Source organism: Tiliqua scincoides, chromosome 5 (assembly GCF_035046505.1).
Source record: "Tiliqua scincoides isolate rTilSci1 chromosome 5, rTilSci1.hap2, whole genome shotgun sequence".
In the NCBI taxonomy this organism is placed as follows: Eukaryota; Metazoa; Chordata; class Lepidosauria; order Squamata; family Scincidae; genus Tiliqua; species Tiliqua scincoides.
In genome coordinates, this window is record NC_089825.1 from 23,691,495 (window position 1) to 23,703,899 (window position 12,405).

Here is a 12,405-nt window from a genome sequence, read left to right on the forward strand (position 1 = left end):
ATTTTTAGGATAAGAGTGCTGCCAGACTTCAAATAATGTAGATAGCTGGAACATTTGATTTTGATTATTTTCTTGTGCAGATCATAAAATGTTTGTAAACCTCATTAATGAATTTGGCGCTGTGGAAGTTTAAAACTATCCCTCGCTGAAGATTCAAAAGGGGAACCTTCTATTTATTTCGGTCGCAAATGAACTGGGCACTAACTGGCTGTAAAGCAAGAGTAGATGTGTGTGAAAAAAATTAAAGTTTCATGTTCTATCGTTTTCATTGAGATTGCCAATGAGGATGGACCATCAAAGTATGTATGTATGTATGTATGTATTTGTTCCATTCAAGTCAGATTTGATTCATTATTAATTTAATCCATTTATTTGTGCTTGTTATCCATTGTTTTCAAAGTCAACTTACAAGCGCCCGGTACAACCCCAAGAGAGACCAGCCTAATTAGACAAAGCCAGCCTTTGATAGTGAGGGAATCAGGCAGCCTATATAGACCCTATCATTCTCTGTCTGTTAAAGGCATTGAGCTGCCCTCCTCAAAAACCCAGATGTGGGGATATGCACTCTTGCTGAGAACCCTCTTGGCTGAACAGTTCGCAACTTGCAGTGCATGTGCCCTTCCCCAACCAGTCTCCTCAGCTGCAATCTCATTTTAATCTAATGGAAAGTACAGTGTCTGTTCCGTTAATGAGGAGAAAGAAAGAAAAACCTGAATCGTTATAGCCAGCTGCATTGGGCACAGGCCCTCAGGACTGGTTGCTGCTGCTGCTGCTCTGTGATGGAGTTGACTGATGTTGTCATCGGCCAGTGCTGTCAGCCACTGGAGTGGCAGTGGCAACTCAACTGCCCAACAGTTGGGTATGGTCAGCAGGGATTGCCTCTATAAGGAGGGCTGAGAAGGAGTAGCAGGCAGGAGAAAGCAGGAGAAAGATGGAAGAGAGAAGGCCAGAAAAGGGGGGAAGAAAACTGGAGGAGGGAAGGAAGGAGACAGAGAGTTGAGGAGCAAGAGGGGGAAGAGGTGAGAGAGAGAGGAGGAGGAGGAAAGGGCAGAAAGGCGGAGAAGAAAGGAGGAAGAGTTTGTTTCCTTGCCCTGGGGAAAGCCTCTACTTAGACCTGCACCTGCTATTTTGCTGGCACAAGTCTTAGTGGACCTGGTGGATCAAAGCCAGGAAAGGTGGATAGGATACTGGTGAAGCCACTGCTGCTGCTAACTACCTCCCTTCCTGCCCCTGACACCCTGCCCATCGCTACCCAAGTCTACACCCTACCCCGTGAGTTCTGGCAATGCAACACACCCAAAGGGATTGGGTTGTACGCCTGCAGTCCTATACATGCTAGCTTGAGAACCAGTTCCATTCAACTCAGTGGGACTTACTTCTGAGTAGACATGCATAGGTTTTGGGCCTATCTTGATCTTGGGCTGTTCATTGTGTCTCAGCCCTGCCTCACATGCCTCCCTAACCTCCTTGGAAGAAGGATGGAATGAAAGTGATGTCAGACCTATCCTTCATGCACAGCAGAGTTGTTGGGCAGGAGGTCTGGTCTAGAGGGTAGAGCCTCCGTTTGCCTGAAGATAACATCCAAAGGTCTCCAGTTCGAGGCCACCAGCACCGTGAACGGCGAGACCTTGAAGCAGCTGACAAGCCTAGCCAAGTTATTCCACCTGCTCTTTGGCAGCCCTTCAAGTGAGATATGAAGGAGCTGCTTGTCAGCCTGCGTGGGAGGAAACTGGAGGCCAGAATGTGATACCAGATCATAAAAGATCCATCTGAAATGTTGTGGTTCTTGAAAGACAGAACCTTCTTCAATTGTAAAAATCCCTACAGGGATTTAGAACAGCCTGCAAGAAGCTTACTATGTTTCTGCTTTGCACTTTCCTGCACAACCAGGAGCTCGTAAACAAATCCAGAGAAATGAAGGCGGGAAATAAGCTGTGCTAATTTTGAAACTTTTCTCTTTATTGATTGTGATACATGCACTTGCCGTACAGATGTGCAAAGTATCTGGGCACACTAGCACCTTGTGCAGGTTCAGCTGTGTTTAATGGATATGCCCTGATGAGCACCAACAAATCCTCTATAAAGTAATTTTTGTGTAGTCCCAATGGACCAATCTGAGGGGCTCAATCCCCGGAAGCTGATTTTCAGCCCACAGGACAGGAAAACCCTGTTCCTTGGTTAGAAACTCATGGAAGTTACGTTGCAAGACAATAGAAGTATTTTAGTTTGGAAGAACATTCAGATAGTTTTGTGTCTGTGTTCTGAGTTTCCATTTTTTTTTATTTTACAGATTTAATTGTGGGTGCATTTGGAGCTGGGCGAGTAGTGCTTTATAGGTATGTGTGAATCTTTTGTGCTTTATAACACTTTTTGCATAAACACTTGTTCTGCCATTGCCAAATCATTCTGTCTGCAGTTCTTTGTTTGACCAATTTTGTAGTCTAGTTCTTAGCCTAACCAACAACTTTTTTTTTTTAAAGCTTCATTTTGAGAAGCCAGATCAAGTACTTCAGAATAGTTACAGCAAAATTACATTAAACTGGGCTGGAAAAACTAATACTACAGTTTCAGCTGCAAGTGGGCTATGTGAAGCAGTTAACTGGGTGTTGTATTTTTGTCCATCAATCTGAGGAGTCTACCCGGTCTGCTCTAGGAAGAGCTACAAAAACGCAGCTATGTTCTGTCTTATTCCTATGTTCTGTCTTATTCCTGTCTTATTCTGTCTTATTCCTATTCTGTCTTATATTAGATTTGTAGCTGTAGTCAGGGCCAGCCTACCCATGAGGTGGATTGACAGCCCAATCCTGAACTGCCTGGCACCCAGAGAAGCAGTGGTGCCAAAATGGCTGCTGCTGCATCCAGCGTTTGCCAGGCAGCTGCCGGCGGCTCCTCAGGGAAACGGGACATTCATTCCCTTCCCTGGGTAAGATTGCTGGCCTGCAGTGGGACTGCTCAAGTCTGCATTGGCTAGTTAGCCAATGCAGAGTTGAGAGGCCCCATGTCAGGCCAGGAAGCCTGAAGCAGGGTTCTGGATCTGGCTGACCAGAGCTCTGCTGGTCCCACCCCTTCCTCTGCCCGCCCTCCTTCCACCCCAGAACACCTCCCCCTGCCCCAACTCACCTCTCCGCCATCTGGAGCAAGGGACAAGGTCCAGGGGCATGCAATGGGCCTCTGGCTGGCACTGGCTCAGCATGGACTTGCACTGAGCCAGCACCAGCGCTGATCCATCAGTGAGTCTTGCAGGTGTGCCTTACGGCACATTTGCAACACTCAGCACCAGCAGAGGGCCAGCACTGGGTCCTTAGGATCGGGTCCTAAGGCAGTTGTCTCTGGCAGTGGATTGGCCAGGGCCTCTGTCTCAGTCCACCTCCAGCCAATCAGTCTGCATACTTTTCCACCTGCCTACTTGCTTGTCTTCCCGCTTGTGCCATTTGTGATAGTCCTTCTTCTCTTCCTGCATTCCCTGATTTCAAAAAGTAGGAGGGAATGGAGAGGAAGAAAAAAAATGTGGAGAAGAGGAAAGTGATGGACCAGAGTGTCTGGCAATGACAGCGGTGTGGAGGTGGATGGTAGCGGCTGCAGAAACAGAGGCTGCCCTTTGTACTTTGCACTGCCAGGTGAGGCAAGCTGTGACATTTGCCAGATCTTGGCCTGGGCCTGTTTACAGTGGTCTTTGGATTTGACCCCTATACTTGCTTATCATCTTCTTCCTCTTAGACAATTTTGTTCTAAAGAGTTCTGAATGAAAGGCATCCAATTAATTGCCAGCAGTAACTTGGAGATATTTTAAGTAAATTGCAGCTTTGTTGTCATTGAGTCTGTTTCCAGCTGCTTTTTCTATTACGGTCATTTTTTTTGGCTCCTTAGACCATTTGGCTTCAGATCTATCGGTCACTTTGTATCATAGAGCAGCTTTTCAAAGTTTCCTTTCCCCTTGCCGGACCATATGAAACACAGATACAAAATGTGACAAAACAAAAACAGAATATTATCTTATTTTTTAACCAGAGAGTTGAAAGACTACACAGTAGACCCGTTCAGACATCCAAACATTAGATATGACCAGGGTAGAGGAAGTGTCATTAAGGTGGTGGGGCCTGCTGTTGATCTTCAGTGCACTGACTGAACACACAGACATGAACTCGCTTAGAGCCCAGTTCTGTCCAGGATTAGACCAGCATGTGAAGGGATTTACAACAGCAGAATACAGTCTTCAGTTTCTGCCACTGGAGTTATAGCAGGGAGAGAAAAGAGAGTGTGTGAGAGCATAATTAAAGTTAGTAGGGAGGCTTTCCTAAAAACCCTGTCCACTGCATAGGTGATATCAGTGGCAGGATAAAGCAGGTTTTTTTTTTCCTACCTTAGTGGAAGGTGCTTCTCAAAGATGAAGTTTACCTTAGTCTGGGCCTCCCATCTTTCAAAAGTCATTGCAAGACCTTTTGACTTTGGAATGGATTTACAGAATTTCTGGGCACCTGAAATCTTTGTGTTGAAGCCATTTTGAAACTTCTTCAAGTTTTAATATTGAGCTGATTGCTGAGGGTTCTCTAACAGAGTCAGTTTTATAGGGTACCATCCAGAGTTGCTTGCAGCAGAGAAAGAGTAAGCCTGAATGCCTTCCGTAGTATTTTAATTGTATGTTAAAAGTATAAAACATTTAGAGTTGCATAATGTTACATTTCACAAATTTGACTTTGGGCCCTTGTGGAAAGTAGTGCATGATAATAATGCATGCGTATATAATATACATAAATAATATGTGGGAGGAAAACAGAACACACACACACACACACACACACACACACACACACACACACACACACGTTATTTCAATAAGAACCTTGTCACCATAACTGCTCAATCCTAACCCAACCCCCTGAGTTGGCACAAGTCCCTTGTTGGCACAAGCTCCCCAGTGTCATGAATGTGCCATAAAACATGTTTGTGACTACTGAGGAGAAGGCTAGGCCAGCCATGGATGTGCACTGGCCTAGCGGAGCTGGACCCTGTGCCCAGATAGGGTAAGTTTGTGCTAGCCTGGGCAGGCCAGTTCAGGAGGTGGGAGAGGGCGGTTAGGCAAAATTGCAGGTGCAGATCCAAATAGCCCCATAAGGGTGGCTGAGGCATTACTTGGTGTAAGGGGATAAATACCCTTACAACCACCTCCAAACCTGCTCTGGTTTTATGCCACTTAGGCCGCCTGTTCCAGTGCAGGTTAGGATTGCACCCTACGTATGCCTCTCTGTGTATTGAGATCTTAATCATATGAATAAACCCAAGTAATATTAGTGACACATTTAACATCCAAAGCAGGGTGTTCCTGATGTAGGCACTATGCATGCATCTCCATGTAAGAATTTGTCTGTTTGTGATATGCACTAATACAGAAAGTGTGGTTTATGCTTTCTATATTCCTGCATGTCATTATTGTTCAAGTCAAAGTGACATTTTTCTTCTTTTTCAAGACAACCTGTGGCCTATGCCTTTTCTATGTGCAACCTGTGTTTTTATTTCTTGCAGAGCAAGACCAGTTGTGACAGTGGATGCTCAGCTCTTGCTCTTCCCAGTGATCATAAATCCAGAAAATAAAACTTGTCAGTTTCCAGACTTTTTAACTTCAGCTGCTTGGTAAGTTGTTGGCGATAACGAAGACAATGTTCAGATCAAGCAGCTTGATTCAGAGTCTTCTATGTACAGCAGTGTTTCTCAACCAGTGGTATGGGTACCACCAGTGGTACTTGAGGTGGTGTCTGGTACTGGCAGGACCTTGGACTCCTGCCGCCTGGCAGTGAGACCAGGAACACAATGCAACTAACAACTGTAGGAGGCTCAGCTCGGTGGGTCGAGCTCCAAAGCATACTTTTCCATGCTTGAAAAAGCTTTCCTGTCCACCCTGAGCCTCTTAATGGTGTTTGTCACATTACATCTGGCCTCCCAACCCAGAAGTAACTGGCAATGATGTAATCACCAGTTATTTCTGGTGGTACTTCAAATAGGTGGATCCTGTGAAGTGGTACGACAGAGGACAAACCATGAGAAACACTGATGTACCGCATTGTGTCCAATGAGTTCCCACGCATGCAGTCTTTTCCTATTCACTTCATCTAAGGAGGGTTTGGGGGGGGCAGCGAACATAGAGGTGCTTCCTCCATTCAAGTGAATGAGAAGGGAGAGCACATGCGCTAGCACTGTTGCACCCATACCACCTGTAGAATTTGCTTTCTGATTTTCAGCTCCTTCCTATTGATGCTACTTTGAACCACCTCCTTTGCTGCAGGACTATCCTCTTGCCTCACAGGCTTGAATGTCTTCACAGCTTCTATAGGTTAAAAAAAAAGCAGCAGAATAACAGCTGTTAAATACATAAAACTTTATTGAAAATTCATGCCCACCTTACAGCCATGATCCAGAATGTGGCTCTGGATTTTATAATCACTGCAAAGCGTATATTTGACCTGCATGTGTGTTCATGCTAGCACTTCTCATCCTTTGCAGCTTTCGGCACAAGCAAGGAGACATTGCGTGTGTTTGGACTGGTGCTCAATGTAAAAGCCCTATAAGCATTGTACCCTTCACATAGAGTGCCACGCTGAGTTAGGACTTTTCAATATCCCACATCAGGCCGGTGGTGGGCCTGGTGGGGAAGGGGGGGCAAAAGCACCAAGTGCCACGCCCATGGGCCTTGTGGGGGTGGCACCACCATGCTGCTGCCTCTGCCCGCAATGCTGTCTCCGCCTGCCCTCCAGAGCTATTCCGGGGGCAGGCAAAGCCCCGCGCAACCTTCTCAGGCTTCTGACATGGTATTAAGCAGTACTTCCGAGAAATTGTTTAAGACCACATCGGAAGCCTCAGAATGCTTTCGGAGCAGTCCCAATCACTGTGCGAGGTTTCATGTGGCTAGGTAAGTGTCATGGGGGAGAGGGGCAGTGAGATGCATGGGGGGGCAGCATTGCCAACCTGCTTCCTGGGGCATCAGAGAGGCCAGGTCCATAACTGCATCAGGCCACTTTTACATTGCCCTCAGTGGAAATTTGCAGTGGTGTGAACAGAGGCCCACAATGAGAACTACATGGCTTGAACCTGCAAGTGTACTGAATGTTGTATGTCTATGCATTAGGACCCTGACAAGTAATAGTAATGCACCACTGCTAGAAGTTTCAAATGGTCAACATTGCCTTCCTCATACCCACATAGGATCTACAGCGGAAGTTATTTCTTTGTTTTGTTTCTTGGAAGTCATGTTAAAGAGAAAAACAGGTTTTTAATAAATAAAAATTAATGAATAAGGTCAGGGCTGGCCCTAGGGAGATTGTGCTGATTTGACCCAATCACAATCTTAAAGAAAAAAAATTGGAGGGGAGGGGAATCAAAACTTCAATCCTATACACATTTCCTGAAAGTAAGCCCCCCTGAACACAATGGGACTTACTTCTGAGTAGTCATGCACCAGCTTGTGCTGTAAAAGAGGCAAAATGAACTCAAAAATGACTTTGCAAACATAAAGACAAGAAAAAAGAGATCAGAGCTCAATCCCAGATGGGACGGAGTCTTTGAGGCACTGCCCAAGCGGGAGGTAGGTATTAAATCTTAAGGCAGATATTGATTTTAGAAATGGGCTATGTCAGATTACCAGATGCAAGGGAGGGCACCAGGATGCAGGTCTCTTGTTATCTGGTGTGGTCCCTGGGGCATTTGGTGGGCCGCTGTGAGATACAGGAAGCTGGACTAGATGGGCCTATGGCCTGATCCAGTGGGGCTGTTCTTATGTTCTTAACTACAATTCCCAGAATGCCTTGCAGGTCTCTTGTTATCTGGTGTGCTCCCTGGGGCATTTGGTGGGCCGCTGTGAGATACAGGAAGCTGGACTAGATGGGCTTATGGCCTGATCCAGTGGGGCTGTTCTTATGTTCTTAAGTCCCAGCTCCGTCTTCCTCCCAAAAGCAGCTGTCAATGGCAACCATTGGAAAGGGTGCTACAGGGTGTACTGGCTTTGTGGGGAGAAGCCAAGCTCATTAAAAATTAAAGCATCACCCTGCAAGTAGAAAACCAGCGCAAAGAAAGTGGGCTGGATTCAAACCATTTTTCTTGATGTGCTTCTTTTTTTTTTTTAATTTCAGAGGTATTTGTTATATGGAGAAGCATTCAAAACTAGCTCTCCTCACAAGTAGTGGGAAGTGGTGCTTCATTCTCTCACTTTGTTCTCCTGAAGGCTGTCACAAAGGGAGTATGGGGGTGCAGACTGCACTGGGTGTCACCCTTGGGGGGGGGGTGATCCTCTCTTTGGCTACTCACTGCCTGATCCTCTGTTTGGCTATCTTTGGCCCACTCCAAGCCCAGCTGCCTCATGTTCTTGCCAGTGATTATGTTTTTGCCTCTCGCTGGCGAGAACACAAAGTGACTGGGCCTGAGCGAACCAAAGATTGTTAAATGGAGGAGTTCCAAAGGTGGGCTTTTCTCATTAAAAGCAGCATCCCCAGAAGGTTGGGGATGACGTGATGACATCATAACATCATCCCCAACTCCTGGAATGCCAAGCTCTTCCAGGTAAGCACCGCACAGGGTGGCACCTACCCCATGGACACCTCCGATTCTCCCACATGTGTAGGACTACATTCACCAGGCATCCATTCTCCTTTTTGCTGACTTTCTGGAAAAAAGTAGATCCTATGGGAAAAGGACTGCCTGAATGTGAATTTTCTCATTGATATATAAATCAATGTTTATATTGTATATTATATAATATATTACATATGTATTACATATGTAATATGTAATATATTACCTAATATTATGTAATAATGTTTATATTATATATATAAATCAATGTTTATGTTAACATGCTCGGTCATGTTGTGAGAATGGATGATGGCCGGATCCCAAAGGATCTCCTCTATGGAGAACTCATGCAAGGAAAGCGCCCTACAGGTAGACCACAGCTGCGATACAAGGACATCTGCAAGAGGGATCTGAAGGCCTTAGGAGTGGACCTCAACAAGTGGGAAACCCTGGCCTCTGAGCGGCCTGCTTGGAGGCAGGCTGTGCAGCATGGCCTTTCCCAGTTTGAAGAGACACTTGGCCAACAGTCTGAGGCAAAGAGGCAAAGAAGGAAGTTTCATAGCCAGGGAGACAGACCAGGGACAGACTGCACTTGCTCCTGGTGTGGAAGGGATTGTCACTCCCGAATCGGCCTTTTCAGCCACACTAGACGCTGTTCCAGAACCACCATTCAGAGCACGATACCATAGTCTTTCGAGACTGAAGGTTGCCAACAATATATATGTTATATAGGCGTCACAGCAGATAGATGGTTACATTTCTGACCATTATATTATAATACATATTTCCCTGAGGATTTTGCAGCTATATAAAAAAAAATTAATTCAGTCTTGCAGAGTGATTGAAGAGCAGCTGTTGGTTTTTTGTGCTGCAATTTTTCTCTGTAGTTGTTATAACCTCGTGTTGTACATATGCAAACAATTATTACGGAAACTCCAACAGACAAATATTTCCTCTCCCCCATGGGATAGATTTCTGTATCTCTTAGCCAGCTGTGCAACTTTTGCAAAATGCCTGTTGATTGACGTTTCACAATAAAATGAATGAAAGGAGAACATCATTCCCAGAAAGCTTCAGGAAATCGAAAGAACTGGATTATTCTACACTATTCAGTATTAGGGAAATATTGTTTTAACCACGTGGGAAACTGTTTCTAAAATGTATAAGATTTCATTTCATACGGACAGAAAAGTTATATGATATTGAAGACCCGAGGTACCTGTTAGAATGGGTTAAAATGCAAAGTTACAAACACAGTAATGGGAGCAGGGACAGTTTTTATTTTGCTTTACTTTTTATTTGCAAATTACAGTTGAGCAAAGATATTTATAACTAGACTTTTTTTTTTACGATGTGAATTTTTCTTATTCTGTATATACTGGGGAAAATTATATACTGGTGGAAAATGTCACTTGGTACCATTTTTTCCAGCAATGGACTAAGGAAGTAGAAATAAGGAAAATGCAGCATACCAGTTAACACAGTGTAGTATCTTCTTCCCACAATGTGGGATCAGAATTTTTGAGGGGCCAAAGACCTTATTGTGATGAGATTAGCGACTAGTAATATCTCATCAGTCTCTCTGTGTTTTACAGGCATCCTTCTTCTTCACAAATAAGTATTAATAAATCTGAAATACACAGTCAATTACATTATGGGGAATATTTTTCTTTTTATTGTTAGATATGTTCGTGAAAAACAAAAAAAAAGCTACATTTTTTTCCCCTCCAAAACTGTGCTCTGACAAATGACCATTTCTAGAGGAGGCTCAAACTGTGTGGAACTCACTCTTGATCTCTCAGATTCAGTGAAATTGGGTTCAGAGGGATGAGCACTAAATATATTTAAGTGGAGGACTAGAGAGAGTAATATACAAGCAACTCGTATGTATAAGCAACTTCTGCACCTGACTTTGCAGACTGGAAAACCGTAGATACTCACGTATAGTACGTGAAATTTTTGCCAAGTAATCAAGCTCCAATTCTCACTTCGCCTGATCTCCGGGTCAATCAGAGGGCAGAGCCTTTCCACTCTGAACAGTTTCGCTTCTCAAGCGGCAGACAGGCAGGCGCCAAGTTTCTCAAGCAACAGGCAGGCACCAGGCAGGCAGGGCAGAGATAGTTTCTACCACAACTGGGAAATTCCAACCAAAGTTAACCTTTTAATCTCCTTCCTTCTGCTGCAGCCTGGTTCTCTTGGCAAATGCTTGCAAAGCAGGTCTGTGTTTTGAAACACCAGGATGGGACCCTCCTTCCCAGACTACAGTTCAGTGCGCCATTACTTAAGAATAACACCCATGGAAAGCAGTGGGTCTACTTCTGAGTAAAAAGGGCTGCAAATATATGCAGCTGCATCTCTCTGCTGTGAAATGAATTGCACTCCCAGTTATGTGTTATGGGTTGTATGTTGTACATGGAGCTTCTGGCTTAACACACCAGCCACCTTACAGGTGAATTTGATTCATGGATCTCCTGCAGTGGTTCCCAACCTTTTTTACTTGCATATCCCTTGGCAGCCCATTTCCATAAATTGTACCCTTCCTATTAGCAAAATGCTTGTAATTAATAATACAAGCCCTCATCTCTCCCATAGGAAAGCCCTGACTTCATGTGTTTATCACAGTGTTTTTTCATCTGTTTGAAGAACAGAAGACTCTGCCTTTGCACTGTTTTGCACCAGAAGTGTGCTGAGAAATTCTGGATGATTGAGCACTTTCCATACTACGTATCAGCTTTTTTACTGTGCTGGTTTTCAGTCACTGGTTCATACATGAATTGATGACCAAAAACTAGCTATTGGTGGGGCTTTCACAGCCAACTAGCTACCTTTCTTCATGCCTTGCTGGTCCTGCAAAGCATTCTGGAGCACGACCTGCCTTTTTCTGCCATTATTCCATTCTTTTTCAAGTACCCCTACAGGTCCTGTTGAGTGTCCCTGGGAGTACATGAATACCAGGTTGGGAACCACTGATTTACCGGTATGTTGTTTACAGGGCACTTACTCTGATAGTGTTTACAAAAAGGTGGTGAAGACCAGAATTTAAAACAGAATAAAAATGTATCTTATGATTTTTTATTATGTTTTTAATAAATTAGAGACTACAGTTCTTAGGTAACAATTAGTGGTAGGATTTTTTCAGGATCTGGCTTTGGGTAAAATCAGACAAAACTATAGACACCCCCCTAAGTTTAACCCCCGACTTAGCTGAGGGTCATAGAAAATTCCATGATCGTTGGCTCAAAACCTGCCCTCGAGTTATCTGTGGGGTTGACTTATAGGCGAGTATCTGCGGTGCATCTTGTGAGGCAGGCAGGACTGGCCCCAGGGCAACTGGGCCGATTTGACTAAATTTGGCCCCACGCTTGAAGGGGCCCCACGCTGGGGCAACGAAGAGATTGTCCATTGCCACATCTGGCACGAACTTGTCAGGAAGGTGGCACAGCGACAGTAGTGTGTCTGCTTGTTGGCCCTCCCACCTACCCCTTTGTCCTGAAATGGGCTTCCCAGAAGCAGTTGGCAGTGTCATCACATCACCCACTTCTGAGTGACACTTCACATGGCAGGTGCCATCAGCCATGGGTGTGTCTGCTACTTGTCCAGATGAGTGGGGGGCCCACAGAGGTAGGGGGCCATGATAGTGTTGCATTGGGCCCCACAGCTTCTAAGGTAGGCCCTGACAACAGGCAGAAGCAGGGCCAGCTTATCCCTATAGCAAGATGAGGCAGGCTACCTGGGTGACAGATGGATGCAGGCAGCCAGCTCCACAGCTACTTCACCTTCTACCTTTGCTTTGCTTTGTTTTGAAATTGAAGATTGGGCTGAAACAAGTAAGTCAGGAGAAGCACTGCC

The 12,405-nt window shown here is 45.0% G+C and overlaps 1 protein-coding gene across 1 annotated transcript in view; it reads left to right on the plus strand.

Moving 5' to 3' along the window:
- ITGA8 (integrin subunit alpha 8) overlaps nt 1-12,405 on the plus strand; it is a 142,230-nt gene that overhangs the window by 55,004 nt on the left and 74,821 nt on the right. The window contains exons 14-15 of the mRNA XM_066629122.1: nt 2,291-2,336; nt 5,521-5,628. Of these exons, the coding sequence (XP_066485219.1) occupies nt 2,291-2,336; nt 5,521-5,628 (154 nt within the window). The remainder of the gene's footprint in view (nt 1-2,290; nt 2,337-5,520; nt 5,629-12,405) is intronic.